General features: G+C 35.9%; 1 protein-coding gene across 2 annotated transcripts in view; it reads right to left on the bottom strand.

Annotated features, from left to right (window-relative positions):
* The window catches only part of LOC150104416 (solute carrier family 2, facilitated glucose transporter member 1-like), a 454,614-nt gene that overhangs the window by 228,617 nt on the left and 200,099 nt on the right, over window positions 1-25,898 (bottom strand). For both annotated transcript variants that reach the window (XM_090396366.1, XM_090396365.1), the window contains exon 5: window positions 6,782-6,889. In XM_090396366.1, the coding sequence (XP_090252492.1) occupies window positions 6,782-6,889 (108 nt within the window). The remainder of the gene's footprint in view (window positions 1-6,781; window positions 6,890-25,898) is intronic.

Raw genomic sequence — 25,898 nt, 5'->3', positions numbered from 1 at the left:
CTCTTTTTTTTTTTTCCTGATTTTTTAACATTTTTTCGCCCCTCTCTTCTCGCCATCCTTTTCTTTCAAACGTGCACTCGCGACACAATCGCTACTAACACTTTCTGTCATCAATTTCATATTTGCATTCATCAGTTCCTCGTTCAGGTCACACTTCGCACACACCCTTCTTCCATCCGCACTAAACAAATCATTTATGTAATCGAAGGAATACATATAACATTAATTTGTATATTAATGATGCTTGGATGGGTTCAACTGGTGATATACAACTGTTTGCAGATGATGGAAAACTGTGGAGAGTGATGAGGAATCAAGCAGATATTGTCTTACAGGACTTGAATGGGTTTTATGAGTAAGCAACAGTATGGAACTCTCAATTCGATGCTGCAAAGTGTAATGTTTTGAAATTTGGTAGGCAACAATGGGATGAAACACAGGACTAAAGTTGAAAGTTTATTTTTCACTTGGTTAGAATATAATAAATTTAGTTTAATCCTTTATCCAAGTGGGAGCAAACAAAGTTTGCGCCTGAAAGTATCTTCAGGACTGGGGTGTGTTAGTAGCTTGCTATACCTTTGCATGGAGTCGTCCTGGTGTTGTACCACTTTACCCCAGTCCTGAAGATACTTTCAGGTGCAAACTTTGTTTGCTCACACTTGGATAAAGGATTAAACTAAATTTATTATAATCTAACCAAGTGAAAAATAAACTTTCAACTTTAGTCCTAAATTTAATAATAAATTAAACTAAATTTATTATATTCTAACCAAGTGAAAAATAAACTTTCAACATCTTTCTCTAAATCCAGAGTAATTTATTAAAAAGGTGGCACACCAATTGGCAACTCCTATAGGTAGAGATGACCTGCTAATGCTTCTGGCTGGTAACTCCACTTGGGCCTGGCTCCCACTGAAGAGTCTCAATAAAGGTCGAAACTAGTCTGGCTAGTGGCCCTTCCCTTAATGCATAACATTAGACATATCCGCAACGAGGTGTTTTGCATTGAGAGATACTGAGATAGTAGTGTTGGTAGCTTGCTTCACCTTTGCAAGGAGTCGTCCTGGTGTTGTACCACCTTACCCCAGTCCTGAAGATACTTTCAGGCGCAAACTTTGTTTGCTCACACTTGGATAAAGGATTAAACTAAATTTATTATACAGGACCAAAGTGGTGACTAGTCTTTGGGGTGTGGGGTCTGAGGACAAGCTGAGGGAATGCAGTTTGCAAAACATTAAACAGAAGGATGTTGGAAATTTTTTTCCCACTTGGAAAAAAGATGTTAGACTATAATAAATTTAGTTTAATCCTTTATCCAAGCATAAGCAAACAAAGTTTGCACCTGAAATATCTTCAGGACTAAGGCAATTTGTGGTACAGGTGGACCAAGCTCTCATCACTCCTTGTCTTAATATCTCCCATAATATGTTCGCAAGGTGCACATTTCCTTGTGGACGTATAGTACTATGCATTAAGGGAAAGGGCCACTACCCAGACTGGTTTCGACCTTTATTGAGGTCTCATCAGTGGAAGTCAGACCCAGAAGTGGTGATACTAAAGCAGAAACAATGGAGAAGTCAGATTTACCTATATGAGTTGCCAAAAGGTGTACCACCTTATTATTAAATTACTCTGGATTTAGAGAAAGTTGTTGGAAGTTTTTTTCCATTTTGTTAGACTATAATAAATTTAGTTCAATCCTTCATCCAAGTGTAAACAAACAAAGTTTGTGCCTGAAGTATCTTCAGGACTGAGGCAACTCGTGGTAAAGGTGGACCAAGCTCTCATCACTCCTTGACTTAATATCTCCTATAATGCAAAGCACATCTACTTGTGGACATGTATAATGCTAAAAAGGTGTACCACCTTATTATTAAATTACTCTGGATTTAGAGAAAGATGTTGGAAGTTTTTTCCACTTGGTTAGACTATAATAAATTTAGTTTAATCCTTTATCCAAGTGTAAGAAAACAAAGTTTGCGCCTGAAGTATCTTCAGGACTGAGGCAACTCGTGGTAAAGGTGGACCAAAATGCTATATTGCATGTATATTGCTTCTGCCTTAGTATCACCACTTCTGGGTCTGGCTCCCACTGATGAGACCTCAATAAAGGCTGAAACTGGTCTGGGTAGTGGCCCTTTCCCTTAATGCATAGCATTATACATATCCACAAGGAGATGTGCTTTGCATTATGAGGGATATTAAGACAAGGAGTGATGAGAGCTTGGTTCACCTTTACCACGAGTTGTCTCAGTCCTGAAGATACTTCAGGCGCAAACTTTGTTTGCTTACATTTGGATAAAGGATTAAACTACATTTATTATTAACAGAAGGAAGAGACAGGATATGATTGAAAGATTTCAGTTGATAAAGTGTTGTTACCCAGTTAAAGTGGAAGCAATTTTTCACAAAATGGGAGAAGGAGTAGAACAAGGAAACATACCTGGAAACTGTAGAAGGAGGGTGTGAGTAGGGGCATAAGTAGTAGGTTCTTTGCATGGAGAGTGGTAGTAAGTGGAATGCGTTGCTTAAAATTATGGTGAATACAGATACATTGAATGAATTTAAAGCACAGTTTGATGGGCTTTGTGTGTAACAGTGGTGCCTCTCGAACGAGTCTTTTTTTTCTCCATGGAAGACTGGTGTTAATAATAATAATAATACACTTGGATAAAGTATTAAATGAAGAACAGAATTTTTTGGCATATTTAATTTATAAATCTCATCTCATCTCATTTTCCTTTTACCCTCTTTTACCTTGCAGTGTCGAGGGTTTTATTAATCATCGGACCTCAAACTGTTCACAGGATAAGGTGGTCAAGCCCTACACCCGGGTGTATCCTATGTCCTGTCGTATTGAGTTCTCAAGGCTGGTTTGCCTGCTTTGTTGTGTGTGTGAAAACCTCCAGAATAAGCTGGGGAAAAAAACCTACTGTCTATGTCTAAGACCAGCTAACTTGGCTATGGCTGAGGAAGATCCTTCAGCTCCTCAAGTCACCAATGGGCATCGAACCTAGGACATTCCTTCCCCAGGCATATGGTCGTGAAGCATACAGCCACTAGGTTAACCACGTGGACATTTCTTCTTCTTCAACCTTTTGGTTCTGTCCACTGCTGGACAATGGTCTCCCCATGATTTTCAAGATCACTCGCTTTTTTTTTTGCCTCTCCCATCCATCTCACTCCTGCAATTTGTTCCAGTTCATCCCTCCACCTTCTTCTTCGTCTCCCTTTTTGTCTTGCTCCATCCATTGGTCTCCACTCTGTTGTTTTTCTAGTCCATCTCACATCACTGCATCTGGCAATATGGCCAGCCCATCTCCACTTAGCCTGTTTAATGTATTTTACAATATCCACGACACCTGTTTGAGATCTTATCCAGGTATCTGTCTTCCTATCTCTTAATGTTATTTTTAGCATACTTCTTTCCATGCAATGTTGTGTTGTTCTCAGCTTTTTGTTTACGGCTTCTGTTAAAGTCCATGTTTTTCCTCCATGTGTTAGGACAGGAAGTATGCACTGGTCAAAAGCTTTCCTTTTTAGACTCATAAGGATGTCACTTCTGAATATGTCTCTCATTTTCCCATAAGCGAAAGTGAATTCTTTGTTCAATCTCTTTTCTTTGGCATTCCTCAAAGGATAACAATTGGTCCAAATATACATATGAAGTAACTTGTTCTATTTCATGGTTTCAACTTTGACAGTTCTATGGTTAATATATTTATTCATCATTATTTTTGTTTTTTCTCTATTTATTTTTAATCCAATTACTCTGGAGACTTCATTTAGCTGATTTCTTATTATTCCAGATCTTCAAGATTATCTGTCATCAGGACAATATCATCTGCAAATTTCAGATGATGCAGCCTTTCTCCATTTATGTTTATTCCATTTGTTTCCCAATCAAGGCTTCTAAAGACTTCCTTAGTGCAGCTGTAAATAATTTGGGAGATATGGTGTCACCTTGCCGGATGCCTTTTTGTATTGGGAACTTTTCACTGTTTTTATATAATTTAATTACAGAAGCTGCATTACTGTAAATATGTTTTAGTGTTCAATATATGGTTTCTCAGTTCCCGGGGTTTCAAGTGCCTTTAGTGTTGCAGATGTTTTAACTGAATCAAATGCTTTTTCAAACCCTTATGTCTGGCCTATATAGGCCATACATAAGGGTTTATTGTATTCAACTGATTTATAAATGTGTGGACATTTATAAATCTATAATCCAAAATTTAGTTTTAGTAGAACTGATATCATGATTAGTTTTGACATCACTTCTTTATTTTCTGACATCCCCTTTTCTGACACTTAAAATTTATTCCTCCCCATGGCATCACTTATGTCTTCAGTTTTGCCATACATAGTGATTATTTCACTTGGAAAGATTATATATATATAATATAAACAGACTGCAGATACAGCCATGGGCTCTTTTCTTCTCTACCCAATTTCTACATAGAGCATTTTGGAAAAACATACTCTTAATACTATCATTCTCAAACCTTCTATCTGGCAAAGATACACTGATTATATATTTACTCCATTTGGCTACATGACTTCAACACACACTTTCTTCCTTCATCTCAACAGTAAACACACCAGAATCCAGCCTGCTAGAGAAAAAGGAAATAATAGTTGCCGTGCCTTTGTATCCAATGGCTGCAATGCAAAAATTATTAGCAAAATAGTTGTTCTTCCTATCCCTTCATATCCTTCTCAACATACAGATTATCGTAATGCTATAATTATGTCCAATCTGAGACTCATTAAAAAAATAGCCAGAATTTAAAGAAATATAATCTCCATGCTGCTTTCAAACCTCATATGAAGCTGGCTGGTCTTATTCACTCCCCTAAAGATTGACTCTCACCTCTTTTTGTTCCAGGTATGCAGTAGTGCTCTTGTTCTTGCAACTTATTGTGTTATGAACAAACTGGAAGATCTGCAAGTATCATATGTCTTGAAGAACAGAAATATATCCACCACCACAACTATGGTCATTCAGGTCTAGCTGACCATGCACAGAATCAAATGGAAAACATTACTACACTTCACTGCAAATACAAACTTAAAGGATTTTTTGGAATCAGCAGCTGATTTAAAAAACCAAACCAACCAAATCGAAATAAATATGGTTATGTAAACCTTTCCAAGATTTGGGAAACAGTAATTCATAGAACTGCTGTGTAGCGGTTTATCAACACTCCTAGAGGGTACCCCACTATTAGGACTTTTAGTCTGACATCTTCCATTATTTTGGGTGTATTATTCAATTTTTATATTGTATTCCAGCCTTGTTGGCCGAGTGGTTAGTGTATTCTCTCTCCAGCCAAAAGGCTGCGGGTTCAAATCCTGCCATGGGCATGGATGTTTGTGATTGTTTGTGAAAATACTAGTGGTGGTATTATTTAAATTAAGGGGATATTAAATCCTACATTGTTTCAAAACCAAATAAGAAATTCAAAGATCGGAATCAAAGAGTTTCATGCCGAATATAGTAAACTATAAAAGTATCGGCGAATACTAGAGTAAGCCAAAGCACGTAGTACAAACTAGGGCAACTCGTAGCAAAGGTGGGTAAAGATCTGATCACTATTCTTAGTATTTCCCATAATGTAAAAACACATCTCCTAGGAGATGTATGATGTTATGCATTATGGTGGAAGGTCACTATCCAGACCAGTTTCGACCTTTATTGAGGTCTCATCAGTGAGTAGGTAGACCAAATCAATACTGAGGGTATAGCGAAAAGAACTTATATATTCTGCTATACGAGTTGTCAAACAGGTACAACCATTAAATTACTTAAATAAAGAGCCAAAAGGATTCATTTCGGCAATGTAACATTGCTAGTATCTGCCGATACTAGCAATGATTTTATAGTTTACTATATTCGGCATGAAACTCTTTGATTCCGATCATTTAGTTTCTTATTCGGTTTTGAAACAATGTGGGATTTAATATCCGCTTAATTTAAATAATGTTACATTGCCGAAATGAAGCCTATTGGCTCTTTATTTAAGTAACTAGTGGTGGTGGTGGTGGTGCATAGATGTCGGTGGTGTATATATTAAGGTAGTTGCGGTTGGTGGAGACGGAAACTTGTAAAGTAGATGCCCTCCCTCGATAAGTCTTTGGACTTCCTGAGGTGTTACGTAATAATAATAATAATAATAATTAGCCAGCCTGGCTGACTGAGTGGGTAGAGTATCCACTCTCAAGTCAAAAGGCTGCGGGTTGGAATCCTGCCGTGGGCATGGATGTTTGTGATTGTCTTTGGGAATACAAGTGGTGGTCGGCGGTAGATGGCATTAGTGTAGTTGTGGTCAGTTGGTGGATTGAATTGTGGAGACAGTTGTAGAGCAGGTGCCCTCCCTGGATGAGTCTTTGGACTCCCTGGAGGTGTCAAATAATAATAATAATAATAATAATAGTTCCAGATGATTTCTCTATAACAGATGAAATACTTGCATTATTAAACTTGTGTTTAATTAATTCATTGTGTTTTCATTTTAATTAACCTAAATGATAATTATTCAGAAGAAAAGCCATTCCTGAAAGTTGCATAAGGGTGTGGTGAAAATGTCAGTGAAGATACACTGCTTGTTGAATGAGACTGATGAGTATGAGTCAGCTGGTCCCAAGGAGGTCTACTGTTATTAATAATAACAAATATGAACAGAAATAGTAGTAAAACTGACAATGCAATTTCAGTACCTAAGGGAATGATTAGCCAAAAAAAGAAATTTTTCTTTTAGATAGAATTCACACATAAACTTACCTTTCTGTGCAGCAACATCTCTTCCCTGTGTAATGAGAATATATTTTGGAGATTCAGGGCAAAATGGCATTGTAGACAACATAAACAATGCTGGAACTAAAGTCATTGCTGTAATAAAGCAAATGTAAACAATGTTTCTAAACTGATCACATCCTACTTACATGTTTACAGTAGTATTACATATTTTTAAATTTATTTCTGTTATTTTATTCACAGAATGCACACACAATTTAGAATTCAATATGTAATTATTAAATGTAAGTAATATAATACAGTATAAATAATATAAGAAAATAGGGGTGGAAATGTTTAATTTGGCCATTCAACCTTTCTTATGAAGTTATCGACAGATGAACAAGCAGTGGCTTCTGTATTCTTCTCTTTATAAATCTCTCAATAACTGGCTAAAGTGTATCTATTTCTCTTTGGACTTTCAAGAATTATGAGGTATTATAGTGTCATCTTCTCAAATTGCTATTCTTGCTGAAAGTTTACAAAATTGTCATCTCTTTCAATCATGAAACATCTCAGTTCCTCTTCTTCTGGTTCCAAAACCAGTTTGATCAGCTTTAGCTGATCAAACTGGTTTTGGAACCAGTGGGAGGTTCAATGAATGAACCAGTGGGAGGTTCATTCAACTGACAACATATTTATCATATAGAATCTTTAAGTCCTTAACACTCCTTGCATTAACAACACATTCTGGAAATGCATTCCATTCGCTGACAATTCTCCATATAAAAAATCTACTCCTCACACCCTTCTTTACCACACTTTTACACAACTTCCAGGAATGACCTCTGGTTCTTACCCTCTCACGTTTTACTCTTTTTATAATATCCTCTGGATTAATCTGATAAAATCCTCTCACTAACTTAAACATCTCTATCATATCACCTCTCTTCCTCCTATCCACCAAACTTTGCAATCCACATCTCTTCAACCTCTCTCCATAGCCAGCATTCCAAACTCCTGATATTGTCTTAGTCACTCGTCTGTGGACTCTCTTCAATGTCTCCCCATCACATTTGGAATCCACCACATGCTGGTTAGAGAAAAGAATACATTACCCACTTGGATAACTGGTCTTACTTTTGTGATAACCTTTACTATCTGTCCTGCATTTTCAGTTATTTCTTTCTTTACTGCATTATATTACTTTGCTAATTACATATTAAAACACAGGTGCTTTAATTCAGTTACAGTTATCAGCAGTTTTACTTTTGTTAGTGGTAAAGTGCTGACAACTCTTATAGTTCAAGTAATATGAAACTGCTGCCAAAGGATGAAATTTAAAATACCCAATGTCCAATCTTGAATTTTCCATTGCATGCCCCTTTAACAGATATTCATTTGGATGATAAACAAATGATCACAGACTAGACCCAGCCAACCAACTTGTAATCAATATTAGCTTAAATTAAATATACATCATGACAGCAAAACATAAATAGATAATAATGAATGGGGCTATTATCCATTTTTGAAATATTCATATAACATTTTGAATTTACATATAACTTGTATCAGAAAATTAATTTTTTCACCTTTATTTTCATTAACTGAGCTTAAATTTAAAAAAAAAATACTGATGTATATTTTAGCAATGATACAAAGATGAGTTTGTATTTATCTTCTTCTTCTTTTTTTTTTTTTTTAAGATTTTTATAATTTTTGTAAAACAATGACAACAATAACAACAAAAAGTTATTCTCACAACTCTGGCTATGTGAAATTAGATAACAGTTAAATTTCACTTTATATTTACTACTATTACAACAAGGTTTAAAAAAAAAACAGCCAGCATAAGAACTTGCAGAGAATGAAAGTAACGAGATTTAAAATCACAGGAATATTAAAAGAAGAGCTAGTGCTTATTGGAGATTGAAATGGCAGAGTAGGAAACTAATGGCACACACATATATAGCAAGGCAGGAAGATCGGTGGGGGGGGGGGGAATCTTCTCTCTGAGAACCCTGATCTCCCTGGGAGTGCATTCTCCCAGGTTATGGATTGCATCAGACATGGTAAGGTGGTCAGAATACATTAAATAAGGACCCATGGATCAACAGGGTCCTAAGTCTTATAGCTGGGTTTGCTCTCTTGTTCCACTTACCTTGAGATGGGCCCTTTTCTTTCACCTTTCCTGTCTGGTCTCTTGACCAACTCATATCTACTTCCAATCTATGTTTTTTTTTTTTTTTTTTTTTTTTTTTTTTTGTATAGGTAGAAGGATCCCATAGTCAGGATGAAGACAGTCTTCAAGTGGTCAAGATCCCTGGCATTAACCTCTCTCTGTGTGGTCTGGTACAGTCTGGAGTTGGTTCCCCACAAGCTAGAAGAAGGCACACTTCAAGAATAAAACTTGGGTTCTTCAGGTTGGCTTCCCTTTTTCGTAAAAAAAAAAACCTATTGCTATGAAATGAAATTGACTATGAACATGAACTTTGAGATTTGGAACATTGAACATACAGATTTAACTGGAAAATTACATGAAGTACTAAAAAGAGGTTACTAACAAAATCTCAGATTTAGCAGTTTGACAGAAATAAAAAAGAAAAGTGTCAGATGCAAGAGTTCAGGATGCTTACATCCACATCTTGAAGGGCTTGGATAACCCAAAAACCCAAGCAGAGCGAGAGCTGGGATCTCTTTGTGGATGAAAAATAAATGGAAATTATCAACAAAATCAGGTTACAGAAATAAAATAATAAATAATATTACAGACCCTAATACACATCAAAAAATAGATTTCAATCCCACTTCAAACCTGATGAAGAAAATGGATAATTATTTAGAATAATTAAAAAATAAAGATAAAATAGATAAATTCACAATAAAAAACTTATCGCAAATGAAACGCCCCTCCTCAACCATCTTCGGGCAAATTAATACCCCATAGGCCCAATTATATCAAAAGAATACTATAATATCCACTTTATTAAAATTTGTTGCTAACTTATTTAAAACCACTAATGAAAACATCAGGGTATGTGATCAAAAATACATATGATCTTTTCATGAGAATAAAAAATTTCACCTTCTGCACAACAATATTCTTACAGTCTTTGTATACCAATCCTGATGTCTCCAAAATATTGTACATAGTCCAGAGTCTACAATTTATTACAAAATAATTTAAGCCTTGACAAGATTAATTCCTTTAGATATTCTAACTTTAATAAAAGTCTCAGTGTTACTACTTTAAATTCCAAAATTTCAAAATACAAATTTTCAGCCTCTCAATGGGCCAAAACATTGGTAGTCAGCTTGCTGACTTATTTCTAGCCCATGTGGAGTCACACTTATCACTCCCAATGATTGCACATAGCATTTCTTTTTTAGTTGATGTACTCACAATGTCCTTTTGGAGAAAAAAACATTTTAAATTTATTGGCATCCCTTAATAATTATGATGACAGATTGTATTTCACTATAGAGAACAAAGAAGAAAAAAAATTTTTTTTAAACTTAACACAGATCAGGGAATGGCCTGGTTGGCTGAGTGGATAGCGTATCCGCTTTCCAGTCAAAGGGCTGCGGGTTCGAATCCCTCCGTGGGCATGTATGTTTGTGATTGTCTGTGGAAATACCAGTGGTGGTAGGCAGTATATGGCGTTGGTGTAGTTGTAGTCAGTTGTGATTGAATGGTGGAGACGGAGTTGTAGACCTGGTACCCTCCCTCGATGAGTCCTTGGACTCCCTGGAGGTGTCAAATAATAATAATAATAATAAATAATAAACCAACCAATGCAGGGAACTATCTACACTTTAATTCTTATGATCCCTACACTGTTAAAAAATCAATTGCACTCTCTTTCAATTCATTAATGTATATAAATACACAACAGTTCCTGAAGATTTCGAGTGGAAAATTACCCATCTAAAGCAGATTTTCTCAAACCATGCCTACCCCCAACAATTAATTAACTATGTAAATTTGACAGCCAAAATAAGAGCCTGTTACTCCTCAGGAGGAAATAAATATTTCCTATACTAAAATTTTGATGCATAAAAATATATACATAAAATTATAAAACATACATTTAAATTTAAATATTCTGTTTTCACAAGTTATTCAAAATTATTAAAATTATGTCTTGGGGACATAATCATTTAAAAATAACAGAAAAGAAAACAACTATGAAATGCTACAGTGTTGCAAAGTAGTTTATCTCTTTCCCTGCCAACTAAATTACAACGGCATCTATATTGGCTTTACAATTAGATCTCTATTCCCACTTGGATGATTTGTGGTTTTATGGAGCAAGGACAGCAAAAGTTACACTCTCCTACTGGATAAACATTACTATAATTGTCCCATACTCAATTTTTTTCAAAAGAAAACAGACAAACCCTAAAAACTACAACCACAGAAAAAAAGCAGCACCATGTAGTTAAACACATTCATAGTTCAGAAACGGGAAAAGTAACTATTCCCAGCTTTCAAAAAAATTAAAACAAAATTAAAAATATGAGACGTCACAGTGATTAAAATAGGCAGTAGCATTGGCATGCCTGTTTAACGTTTAACAAGAGTTTTGCAACAGCAGGTTCCAAGGGAGTGGAAGGAGGGTAAAATTGTTTCACTGCATAAAGGCGGTGATAAGGCTGTAGCTTCAAATTATAGACCGGTCTGTATATCTGGAGTTGTGGTGAAGGTGCTGGAGAGATTGGTGAGAAGTAGGATACAGAAATGGGTTGATAACAGTAGTATTCTCCATGGTTATCAGCATGGGGTGGTTAAAGGGAGATCATGTTTCACTAACTTACTTATATACTATAAAGGTGACAAATACTTTGGACAGAGGAGATGCATATACAGTGGTGTACTTAGATTTTGCAAAGGCTTTTGATAGACTGTCACATGACAAACTCTTAAATAAATTGAAACAGATGGGATTGGATAACAGACTTCTGTGTTGGATCAGTGACTGGCTGTCAGATAGGTATCAGAAAGTTGTATATGGGGGGTGCAGTATCTTGAAAAGTCACCAGTGGTGTGTCACACCAATCAGTTTTGGGGCCATTGTTGTTCAATTTGTATGTTAATGATATTGGTATAATAAATTTAGTTTAATCCTTTATCCAAGTGTGAGCAAACAAAGTTTGCGCCTGAAAGTATCTTCAGGACTGGGGTAAGGTGGTACAACACCAGGGCAACTTGTTGCAAAGGTGGAGCAAGCTACCAACACTCCTGTCTCAGTATCTCCTATAATGCAAAACACATCTCCTTGCGGATATGTCTAATGTTATGCATTAAGGGAAGGGCCACTACCCAGACTAGTTTCGACCTTTATTGAGGTCTCTTCAGTGGGAGCCAGGCCCAAGTTGAGATACCAGGCGGAAGCATTAGCAGGTCTGGGTAGTGGCCCTTCCCTTAATGCATAACATTAGACATATCTGCAAGGAGATGTGTTTTGCATTATAGGAGATACTGAGACAGGAGTGTTGGTAGCTTGCTTCACCTTTGCAACAAGTTGCCCTGGTGTTGTACCACTTTACCCCAGTCCTGAAGATACTTTCAGGTGCAAACTTTGTTTGCTCACACTTGGATAAAGGATTAAACTAAATTTATTATACTCTAACCAAGTGAAAAATAAACTTTCAACATCTTTCTCTAAATCCAGAGTAATTTATTAAAAAAAGGGTGGCACACCATTTGGCAACTCCTATAGGTAGAGATGACCTGCTAATGCTTCCGCCTGGTATCTCAACTTGGGCCTGGCTCCCACTGAAGATACCTCAATAAAGGTTGAAACTAGTCTGGGTAGTGGCCCTTCCCTTAATGCATAACATTAGACATATCCGCAAGGAGATGTGTTTTGCATTATAGGAGATACTGAGATAGGAGTGTTAATAGCTTGCTCCACCTTTGCAATGAGTTGCCCTGGTGTTGTACCACCTTACCCCAGTCCTGAAGATACTTTCAGGCGCAAACTTTGTTTGCTCACACTTGGATAAAGGATTAAACGAAATTTATTATACTCTAACCAAGTGAAAAATAAACGTTTAATGATATTGGGTTGGGTTTAACTAGTGATATCCAACTGTTTGCAGATGATACAAAACTGGGGGAGAGCAATGCACAGTCAGGCTGATTAATGCCTTACAAGAGGATTTGAATAGATTGCATGAATGGGCAGGTAAGTGGAACTATCAGTTCAATGTTGCCAAGGCTAAGGTTTTGAGATTTGGTAAGCAAAGATGGGATGCAAAGCATACACTTGGTGGGGAAACTTTAACAGAAGTAGACAAGATGAGAGATCTAGGTGTGATGGTGGACAAGGACCTGAAATTCAGGGGCTACATTGCACAAGTTGTGAAGACATCACATCGAATAATGGCAATGATGCAGAGAACCCTGACATGCAGAAATAGAGAAGTTATGCTTCCATTGTATAAGGCCTTGATCAGGCCTCATATGGATTATCATGCACAGATTTGGTTGCCTGGTTCTCATGGTGATGAGGATATGTTGGAAAGGGTACAGAGAAAATTCACAAAGGTAGTCAGCAGTCTTTGGAATGTGGAGTACGAGGACAGATTGAGAGAATGCAAGTTGCAGAGCCTCGTGAATAAGAGGAAGAGGGGGGGATATGATTTGACATATAAACTGGTCAGGGGTTGTTATCAGGTAGACATGGAAGAGATTTTCATAGAATTAGAGAGGGGAGTAGAACCAGAGGCCATTGCTGGAAACTGTATAAGGAGAGTGTGAGCAAAGGAGTGAGAAGCAGGTTCTTTATATGGAGGGTGGTTGGTGAGTAGAATGCATTGCCTGAGTGTGTTGTGGATGTGGACACATTGAATCAGTTTAAGACATGGTTGGATGAGCATTCTATGCAATAGTGAGTACCTCCCACGATGAGTATCTGACTCCATGGAGGTCGAGTGTTGATAATAATAATAATAATAAAAAACATTGCATCACTGTCAATGTTCAGCACCCATGCATTATATTTCAGGTTTGGCAGCTCCATAATGAAAAACTTTCCACCAATCAAAATATTTTACATCATTGACAAAGCCTATGTGATATACCTATATAACATGCACTACAAATTATTTTTATTTTATTTTTTATTCTGATGTTTTCGCTTGTTCTATTTTATCGTGAAATGGTTTTACCTCACCCCATAAAAAAAAAGATGGATTTCATCTTTAGTCATGCTTTTTATGTTTCTAATTCTGAGGCCTTTTACACTAGTCTTTTTTTTCATATTTCTAGTTTTTAGGCCAAAATATATTTTGAATCCCACCCACCTTCACTTTTAATCTTTTGAGTTTTATGTTGCTATTTATTATTAATATTACATCATTCATTATCAACCTATTTTTTGTTTTTGTTATATCTTTTAATCATATTTTTATGATTTTAGATTTTCTTATTTCAGGTGTTAAAATTTCTTAAGTAAAATAATGAGATGAGAACTTCATTGAAACTTATAATTAATTGATATCATATTCATTCATTGCCATCTACAACTACAATTTTGACTCAAACTTCTAAAAATCATATTTGCCAAATATAGCAAAGATGGGCAGTGACAGTGATATATGATCATTTCATTAATTTCTTTTTAGTACATTCATAATTTAAAAAGAGCTGCAGTCAAAAATATGTTCTAATCAAAGGGTGCTCTATAAAAATAAAACATCGTTTTATTTTTATGGAGTTCATGTTTTTTGAAAGATTACAAAAAGGAGCTACATGAACCATAGGTTCAGAGTAAGTAAGTGTGCCAAAAGACATCGTCCTGTGTACATCGGGAGCTGTGCAACTGATGCTATTCTGACCACCTGTGTTACCACATTTGCGATTTCATCATGGACAGCAAGTTAGAACAAAGAGCAAACTTGAAATTCTGCATGAAACTGGACAAATCTGCCACAGAGACGTTTGACACAATTCGGCAAGTTTATGGCAATGTTGCAATGAGTCGTTCGAGGTGTTTTGAGTGGCACACATGCTTCAAGAGCGGAAGGCGATGAGAGATCAGGAAGACCTTCAACGAGCTCAACCCCCAAAAATGTCGAAACTATTCGGCAACTTGTGCATGAGGATCGTTGGAGAACACTCCACAACATTACTGCCATTATCGGTGTGTCATATGGAACAGTCCAGGCAATCCTCACGTTTGATTTGAACATGTGCCGTGTTGCTGCCAAGTTCATCCCCAGGCTGCTGACCCAGGAGCAGAAGGAACACCGTGTCGAATTCTGCCAAGATCTCCGTCAGCATGCCGTGGATGACCCATCCTTCATGTCGAGGATCTTTACCAGTGACGAAACTTGGGTGTATGGGTATGACCCTGAGACGAAGCAACAGTCTTCACAGTGGAAGAGCCCATCATCTCCACGACCAAAAAAGGCGAGGCAGGTCCGCAGCTCGACCAAGTGCATGCTCAACGTCTTTTTCAACATTTGCGGCATTGTGCATCGAGAATTCGTCCTCGGGGGCCGGACTGTCAACAGCAAGTTCTACTTCCAGGTTTTAAGGTGTCTGAGGGAGGACATTCAGTGAAAGCAACCAGATCTGTAGCACGCGAAAAACTGGATGTTCCACGACAACAATGCACCTGTCACCGAACTCTCCTCACACGTGAGTTTCTCGCCAGAAACAACATGATCTCACTTCCGCACCCACCCTACTCGCCAGATTTGGCTCCTGCAGACTTATCCCTCTTCCCTCTTCCAGCTCAAAGGTCACCGTTTTGATTAGATCCAGAGTGAATCATAGAAGGTGCTTGACATGATTCGAAAAGTAAACTTCCAGGAAACATTCCAGAAGTGGCAAGAATGCTGGGAGCACTTGCACATTGATATGCAAGGGGACTATTTTGAAGGTGATAGTGTGTAAACGTAGATAAATAAAGTAATTTCTCGTAAACAGAACTAGTCTCGAAACTTTTTGATACGACCTCATAGTCATCATAGGAACATGCACTTCAATAGAGGATGCATCGACAGTCCTTGGGGACTCTTAAACAGCAGAACTGGTCAGATTGGGGATTTAATATTTCGACTTTTTGGTGAGGATGTAGAAAATGTAAAAGATTGATTGCATTATGTGAAGAACAAGAATGTCAGCAGATGAATTCATACTTCCAACATAAAGATATCCACAGAATTACTTGAGTGAGGAATACAAGAGATTTACAATCTATTATCAGCCATGCAATTACAAAACAAAGGATAATGCATTGTAAGGGATATGTGAGCATTGAAAGGTGCAGGATGTGGCAGAAACCACCACTCCCTGCTACTTTCACAGATAATTTTGCTGGAAGGAGTACAAGCAGAAATGAGCAGAATGGTGACAGCAGGCTAGATGAACGATGATATATAGTCAGCCTTCTTCAAGATAAGACTGTTAGAGGATTATATAAAAGTGGGCATCGATAAAAGATTGAATGCTCATGAGGACCGGACCTATGAAAGCTAATGAAATCTATAATCATTTCAAAGAGGTTGTTAATGAAGCAGCTAAGGAGGGATTTGGTTTTAAAAGAAATCTGAATCACAGCAAGGTGGAATGGATGACAAGAGAAGCTGTTTAGACAATCATTGAAAAGAAGGGAGCATAAAGCTGCTTAGTTCTGGAAGACAGGATGACCAGGAAAAGTATCAAGTTATTAAGAGTAAAGTTTAAAAAAAAATTGTATGAAAATGAAAGGAAGAATGTTGGAACAGAATTTGTTCTGAGATTAATCACTCATTAGGATATAATTTAAAGAATTTAAAGGAGTTAGCATAGGAGGCAGGAGTATAAACAACTTAAGATATGCAGATGATACAGTACTGCTAGCTAAAAATAAAAAAGATCTTCAAAACCTACTAGAAGACACGCTGAAGCTAAGGGAAAAATATGGACTTAATTTCAACTTCAAAAAAACTAAAACCATGCTGGTAACAAGAGAAAAAGGGAAAATACCTGATATAAATATTAGATCAGAGAAAATACTTTAGATCAGGGATTCTCAACCTATGGTATGCGTACCACTGGTGGTACATGAGCCACTGCCTTACTGGTACATCTAATATCTTGAATTAAATATAGTGGTATGCCACTGGAAAAGATTGAGAACCCCCTGCTTTAGATCAAGTAGAGAGTTATATATATTTGGGTCAATTAATTACAGAGATTGGAACGTGTGATAAGGAAATATTAAGAAGAATAGAAATTGCTAGATCAACCTTCATTAGCATGAAAAACATTCTGACCTCAAGGGAAATTCACATAAAAACAAGAATTAGGCTGTCCAAATGCTACGTATAGTCAACACTGCTATATGGAGCAGAAACCTGGACAATATCAAAATATTGTGAAAATAAACTAAAAGCCTTTGAGATGTGGATCCCCAGAAGAATTATTAGATTCCCATGGACTGCCAAAAAAACTAATTTAGAAATATTAGAGATGATTAGAGAAGATAGGAATCTGTTGAAAACCATTAAGAAAAGGAAAACCACCTTGGTCACATACTAAGGCATGAATTCCTACAAAAAAATACTTCTAGAAGGAATGATACAAGGAAAAAGAAGAAGAGGAAGACAAAGAACAGATTGTCTTGTAAGGGCTGTACCTTTTTTTTGTCCTATGAAGAATGCGTGCAAAAGAGAAGCACAAAACCGTACATGGTGGAAGCTCGTGGTAGTCAACTTCCTGGACAATATCTGGAGATGACATCTGACAGGACAAGAGGATATAATAGAGTGACTCAGGCATGGAGGATCATCAGGACTACTGTGCATGGGAATATCAAGCCATAGATCACATCTAGTGAATTTCATACCTATGACAGCTGGATAAATCATTTTAATTATCTACTAACAGAGAATAGGAAAGAATACTAGTGGATCCATTTTAGGACAATGAGATGCGCAATACATTGGAGAGGTCACAGGATGGGAGGGCAGCTAGCCCAGGAGGAGTATCCATGGAATTGTGAAAGTATGAAGGTGATAAGCTGTTAAGAATAATAAAAAGAATGCTAAATCAAGTTCTTGAAGGAGATGCAAATCCCAATGAGTGGTCATTACATATAATTCCCAACTTTAAAAATGGTAAGAAGAATGACCCCTCCTTTAAATTACAACGCATTAGTGTAATGGCTTCCATGAATAAGCTGTTAAGTAAAATTATTTCAAGCTTAGATAAAAATATTGCCTTTTGTGTGTCTAGGCTGGCTTTATTGTTGTAAAATCATGTAATGATAATTATCATTACATGATTTTACAAGAATTGATCGACTCACATGGGGATGAATTATAATTCATTCCCATGTGAGTCGATCAATTCTTCAATATCGCACTGATCAAATTTTGTGTGTTTATGCATGGATTCAATTTTTCCACTTCTTCCATTCCTTTTTCCAGTCATGACTGTACTCTGCCACAGTGCATACACTAAAACACTAAAAATTATCAGAAGTGTATGAATACAAACACATGGAATTTCTTATTCAATAGTAAACAAAGTCAGACAGGAAAGTACACATGAATGTGTGGAATGTCTGGCTTGCAAGAGAAAGCTATTAGATAGTGTGCAAGAAAGGTGCATGAACTAACATTTTTACAACTCAACATATTTTTCCACAGATCGACATAATATATTTCAACAGATTGACATAACAGTGGTGACTGAAACAAAAAAGACCAAAACTGGTGAGCTCTTTCTGAGCAATAAATACAAAATGTTATATTAAGGCAATGACAATCAAGGAAAAGGGGGAGTAGTCATAGTATTCAACACTAAATACAAGGATAATCTTCTTGAATGGCAGGCAATTTCAAGTAGAGTGATGTGAGCAAATATCAGAATGGGGAATGAGACTTATTTGTGTCTATGGTCCCACAGAAGGGTTTTCCTAAGGTAGAAGTGGAGGAAATTTTTTGAGGCTTTGGAAAAAGCAACTGACACAATGAAAAAGGAAAAGTTGGTCCTTGTTGGGGATCTAAATAGCAGAGTAGGAAATGATTGTCAGACATACAAAAATATTTTGGAAAAATTTGGAGAAAAGAGCAAAGCTAATAATGGCAAATACCTGTTGGATTTCTGCTCAGGACATGGACTGGTTATTACTAACATCATGTTCCAACATAAAAATGTGCACAAATTCTCATGGAGAGAAGAGGCAAAGAATAAGAAAAGTCTCACTGAGTATATTATTGTTGATTGTGATGTTTTCTCTCTGGTGCAGGACACTAGAGTGTACAGAGGAGTTTAAATTGAAAGTGATCACCATTTGGTTTTAATCAGGATGAAATTGAATTTCATATTGAAAAGAATAACATGTAAGAAAGTTTTAAAACGAATAAAAGTTGAGCAGCTCTCAGATGTGAACTGTAGACTAAAATATACAAACATTATTCAAGAAAAAATGAAAGAGTTTGAGAACGGGAATCAAACCTTGAAGATTCAGTGGCAATGTCTGAAGAAAACATTGATTGATTCTGCCAGAGAGGCATGTGGTGAGGTTGTCTGCAAGGATAGAAAAATCAGAACTCCCTGATGGACACAGAAAGTTAAAGAGGCAGTGAAGGAAAAGAAGAAAGTATATCAAAAGTTCCTGGCAAATAAGTCAGCTTCTGCTCTTATAGAATACAGAGACAAATGTAAGAAAGCCAAACATTGTGTAAAACTAGCTAAACAAAAGTCATGGGAAGACTTTGGTAAGAACATAGAAAATAAATATCAAGAAGGTGGCAAGATATTCTGGAGGTTGTTGAAGAAGCTCAGAAATGGAGGAAAGAGTGCTGTAAAAGGAATTAGAGATGATAAAGGTGATATGAAAACTGGAGAAAAAGATATCCTTGAGGTATGGAGCAATTACTTCGAAAAATTGCTACATGAAACTAGCAGTGATGACAGCACAGTGATAAAAAACACTAACCAGGCATGCAATCAGGAATACATCCATGCTTCACTAAAAACACATGTAATAACCAGAGTAATGACTATTTAATTCATAAATATTTCATCCCAAGTATCTTGGGACATCATCAGTACAGTAGTTTAAACAATATTAGGAATAACATAGTTAGGGCACATGATTACAATGGAATCTGAATATGAGTGCAGTAATGTGCTATAGAAGTAAATTAAATATAACTGAAAAAAAATTTTTTTAAATTAAAAAAAAAAAAAAATATATATATATATATATATATTTATATATATATATATATATATATATTTATATATATATATATATATATATATATATATATATATATATATATATATATATATATATATATATATATATATAAAAATATATATATATATATAAAGATTATTTTACACAATTTTGTATGACAATTTCTCATTAGGAATAGTAAGAACATCGTTGTGGTTTAAATTTGGTCTGTGTAGTAGAGCTTCGTTCTTTATATAAACGTTCATATTTATATAAAGATCTGTGTAAAGTTTCAACTTTTCCCAATGGATCCTATGGTTTGGATTTTCAACTCTGTGTTGGGAGAGACCAGATTTCTGTGGTTTGAAAAGATGAATGTGGTCTTGATGTTCTGAGATGCGTTTCTGAACAGACCTACCTGTCTGAACAAAGTAAGACAATTTCCAGGAGCATGGGATCTCATAAATGCCAGGTAACATAAGAAAACTTAGCAAACCTGTTTCTAGAACACCTTGAAGAAAAAATATTCACTTTTGAACCCAAACCAAAAATTTGGTTACAATATGTCGACGACGTATTTGCAGTCTGGAATCATCCCGAACAGGAATTACAACTGTTTCTAGATAAAATAAACCTTCTTAATCCTCGCATAAACTTTATGGTAGAAAAAGAATCTCCACAGGGTATCTCCTTTCTGGATTTACACATTCAAAGAAAAGAAGACGTTTCCATCGCCACGTCTGTCTATCGCAAGCCTACATTTTCAGGTCGCTACATTCACAATTCTTCTGCTCATCATCCATCTCAGAAATTTGGCATCATTAAATCACTAGTTTACAGAGCACACAAATTCTGCTCCTCTGAAGATTCTCTAAACCAAGAACTAGAAATAATCAAAAATACAGCCATCCTAAATGGATATAATCCTAAACCAACTCAAAAAATCATCAGTCACCTTCCCACACATCAACCCAGACAAGAAGTCCATAGGATTCTCATACCTTATGTCAAGTACAGTCAAGGCATTTCTGAACGTCTTTCAAAAATTATAAAGAAATACAATTTTGCCACTACTTACAAACCTATCAACCAAATCTATAACTTGTTACCTTCTCCTAAGGATAAACTCTCACCTCTGATGTTACCTGGCATTTATGAGATCCCATGCTCCTGCAAATTGTCTTACTTTAGTCAAACAGGTAGGTCTGTCCAGAAACATATCTCGGAACATCAAGACCACATTCGTCTTTTCAAACAGAAGAAATCTGGTCTCTCCCAACACGGAGTTGAAAATCCAAACCATAGGATCCATTGGGAGAAGTCAAAACTTTTACACAGATCTTTATATAAATATGAAAGTTTATATAAAGAAAGTGCTGAAGCTCTACTACACAGACCAAATTTAAACCACAACGATGTTCTTACTATTCCTAAAGTATGGGAAATTATCATACAAAATTGTGTAAAATAATCTTTATATATATATATATTTTTTTTTTTAAATTTTTTTTTAATATATTTTTTTTTTCAGTTATATTTAATTTACTTCTATAACATGTTATTGCACGCATATTGAGATTCCATTGTAATCATGGGCCCTAACTGCATGTTATTTCTAGTATTGTTTAAACTACTGTACTGATGATGTCCCAAGAAACTTTGGATGAAATATTTATGAATTAAATAGTCATGAATGTGGTTATTACATGTGTTTTTAGTGATGAATTCACCACAGGTTTCGTTATATAAAAATATCCATGCTTGAATTAGAAAAAGCCATCAAAAGGCTGAAATGTGGAAAGGCAGCTGGAGTAGATGATATTAGACCAGAAATGCTCAAGTATGGAGGTGTAAAAGTTTTACAGTGGCTACACTGCATAGTTCAGAGGGCCTGGACAGAAGGACGAATTCCAGATGATTGGAGTAAAGCTCTTATAGTACCCATATATAAAAAGGGAAATAAAACCGATTGTGAGAATTACAGAGATATTTCTCTACTGAGTGTTCCTGGTAAGATTTATGCAAGTATATTTGAGAAAAGGTTGAGAAGGATTGTGGAAGAGAAGCATGGTGAGGAACAAATCTGGATTCAGGCCAAATAGAGGCTGTCAGAATCAGATCTTCACTTTACGACAAATAGTCGAGAAAGCATGGGAATATAACAAAGATCTGTATTTAAGTTTTGTCAATCTGGAAAAGGCAAATGACAAGGTGCCAAGAGAGAAGCTATTCAATGCACTACAGTTATATGGTGTCAATGGAGCATTATATCAAGCAATACTTAGTCTTTATTTGAGTTGTAAGTCAGCAGGTAGAATTGAAGGAAGTACAGGAAGATTGTTTAATGTTAAATCTGGTGTGAGACAAGGATTACATTATCCCCTCTGTTATTCATTATCTATATGGATCATGTTATGAAGGAAAGTGGTATTAAGCATGATATCAGAATTGGAGATGTTAATGTCAGCTCTTAGCTTTATGCAGACAATGTTATATAGATTTATTTAGAAGTATAAATCGGCTAAAGTCTGCAAGATTCGCTGACTAAATTGAATAACTGTTGTAATAGATATGGCATGAAGGTCAGCAATAAAAAGACAAAGACAATGAAAATAGGCAAAATACTTGAAAATGTCAATTGCATTGTGAATGGAGAACCTGTGGAAGAAGTAAAACATTTCAGCTACTTAGGCACGATTTTTAGTGAAGATGGTAAATTAAATATGGAAATAGACAACAGAATCAACAGAGCCGGTATGGTAGGAAGTCAATTGAATAAAGTCATATGGAATAAAAGAGAAATTAGTCGGAACACTAAATTAGCAGTATACAAGACAGTGTTCAAACCAGTTTTAACTTATGGATCTGAGAGCTGGGTCAGAAGTAAAACACTGGACCAAAGACTAGAGACCACCGATATGAGAGTCCTGAGAAAGATTAGAGGCATAAACAGATGGCATCAATGGCAATATCATATTAAAAATGAGGATATTAGGAAAGAACTTGACATTGTCAGCATTCAAGAATTCATTAGCAGAGCTAATCTCAGGCAGTATGGTCACTTAAACAGAATGCGTGAGGAAAGATTAGCAAAACAAGTGTTCTCTGCCAGATTGGCAGGAAAACGACCCAGAGGAAGACCAAGATATAGGTGGATTGATACGGTACAAAGTGCCTTAGATGATAGAAATATAAGATCTGATAATATTGGAGTCTTGACAAGTAACAGAATGATTTGGAGGAACATTGTAGATAGGAAGTTAGTAATGATGTAAATTTTTTCATGTAGTACTATCATATCCTGTACACCCTTTGAGGGTACATGGCATGAATTTGAAGATGATGATAACATATTTTTCCAAAGCACTTTCAGGATAATTTGTGTAAGTCAAAATTTGCTTAACATGGGTATGTCTGTACCACAAATTAATCAATAAAGTAAAATTATAATTTTTCTTCACGATTTTAGATTTTCAAATTTTTTTAAATTGAGTGAATGGGTACAGAATGGGAACCAGTTCAATCTTGCAAAACGTAAGGTTTCAAAATTTGGGAAACAAAGATGGGATATATAGAATTTATGCTTGGTGGGGATATATTGGTGGAGGTGGAGAAATAAGAGATCTTGGGTTGACAGTGGATAAGGATCTAAAATTTAAAGAACACGTTGCCAAAATTGTAAGGACAACACAACTAATTCCGGGACTGATGAGGAGGACATTGACTTGTTGAAGTAAGGAGATTCTTGTTTCATTGTATAAGGTTTTAATTAGGCCACACATGGACTACTGTGCACAGATTTGGTCACCTGGTTTTCAAAAGGACAAAGAAATGTTCGAAAAGGTCCAGAAGTGACTGACTAAGGTAGTTTCTGATCTCTAAAATATAAAATATGAGGAAAGGTTGAGAAGATGCAATTTGAGTCTAAGATAGGAGGAAGAAGGAGTGGATGATAGTGACCTACAAGAGTTGTTATAGGATCAATGTTGAAGAGGTTTTACTGAAAACAGTGGGCGATCAAGGGAGAATCAGAGGTCATACATGGAATTGGTATAAGGAGGGTGTGAGCAGGGGAGTGAGAAGCGGGTTCTTTGTATGCAGAGTTGTAAATGATTGGAATGCCTTGCCTAAGAGGGTAGTGTCTGCATAGAATTTGAGTGTGTTTAAGGCATGATATGATGAGCTGTGTGTGTATGACAAAAAGACTTCCTAGATGAGTCTGACTCCATGAGGTCTTAGAGTAATAATAATTTTTTCAGTCAGAAAAGGACACTTTGTTCAGTCACTGTAGAAATGAAGCAAAAACATAAGCTATTTTTCAGAAATAGTATTAGGTTCATTTCTTGTAGTTTCTTGTTTTCATGAATATCTAGTTAAATGTGTTTGTTTAGTTGTTTAGAAAAAGTTTCTTTATATTATGCTATATATTGTGTAATGTTATATTAATGCTCAACAGCACAGCAGTGACCAAGATGGCACTGTTAAGTGAATTTAATATGAGAGATTCTGTTCAGTGCAGTGTATATGTGATGTATTCTTTATAAATGCCGTTTATTTTTCTTAATTATCTTTATGAAGATAATTAAGATTGGCGAGTGTATCCAAAATGTTTTGAAGTGAGTGCCAGTAATGTGCAATTGAGTAAAAGGTATAACAGCAGAGGGCTGAATGTTACTGATAAAATCCAGAAAATGTGAGCAGTGGCATAACTGTGGATGAACAGATAGTGAAATAAAGTGAACAATGTACAAGCAATAATGTGAAAAAATAGTGGAAGATTAGATTTACAATGAGGTGGGTCTCATTACCACCTCATTGTAAATCTCAGAAGGTAAAGCATAAGCATGAAGAAATGGAGTAACATCAGGCATGTGCTAACCACAGCACACAGAGAAGCAAAAGAAAGAGGTGCATGGAAAGAGAAAGTAGAGTGTGAAAGAGCAAAAGGAAAAGGTGAAAGTTTTTAAATGGTGATTCACTAATAAATGAGAGCTGGAGGAGAGCATGATGAAGTTGGTTTCCAATGTGCTTAGATTAAAAGCTGTTATGATGTAAGGAAGTAAAGTGATTTATTTTCTACATCATATACTTCTTCAACCCATCCTTACCCACCAAGACTATTATTTTGGTGGGTAACGATGGGTTGAAAGGTGAAAAGCATGGTATAAGAGGAGATATTAAACAGCTACTGGTAGAAGAAAAAAAAAAAGAAAGAAAAGAAATGAGAGGGAGGGAATAAAGGTTGCGAGTCTGTTGCCATAGAAGACAGTTCAAAAGAAGAGCCATAATGATAATCATTCAATGCTTATGATGTACAGTTAGTGATGCGTGAGAATTTCATAAAAGAAAGGACTTATATATGACAAATAGAGTGCACTTTAATGGAATTGAATGTATGGAGAAAGTGTTGTTTGTTGAGATTTTGGAGAAGAAACAGGAACATTAGGGGGACAGAGACAATCATATGTGTAGGCACTGGAAATGGGTGAACTTGAGAATAATCAAAAAACTTTCTTCAAAAAATTGAGAATAATCTAACAGTTTATGAGGTCATGAATTTGAATGAGATAGTCAAATAAAGGTTCTCAGCAAGAGCACATAATGCAATGCATGTGTATTAATATTAGAAGTATTAATGTCAAAATATATTCCAAGGGTCAGAAGGTTAAATAAAGTCGATGTGTAATGGATGAATAAAAAGATTAAGCATGCAATGCAAAGGAAAAAAATCATTATGGAGGCAGCATAAGAGTAGTAAAAATCAATTCCATAAGGATTATAAAGAACAGGCAAATTAAATAATAAAGTAACAAGTAAAAACCACAATGATATCTTTAATTAGTAAAAGGACAGATATTTCGTACTAAAATTAATAGTATATCTTCAGTGTCTGTAACAGTAATAGGAATGGAATACAAGCAAAACGTTCGGTGGATCACCTATTAAAATACAATTGTTATCACGTGCTAGGA

This window comes from Typopeltis vanoorti, chromosome 8, assembly GCF_054136105.1.
Source record: "Typopeltis vanoorti isolate ZY-2024b chromosome 8, IOZ_Tvanoo_1.0, whole genome shotgun sequence".
In the NCBI taxonomy this organism is placed as follows: Eukaryota; Metazoa; Arthropoda; class Arachnida; order Uropygi; family Thelyphonidae; genus Typopeltis; species Typopeltis vanoorti.
This window is presented reverse-complemented; position numbering and strand designations above follow the sequence as displayed.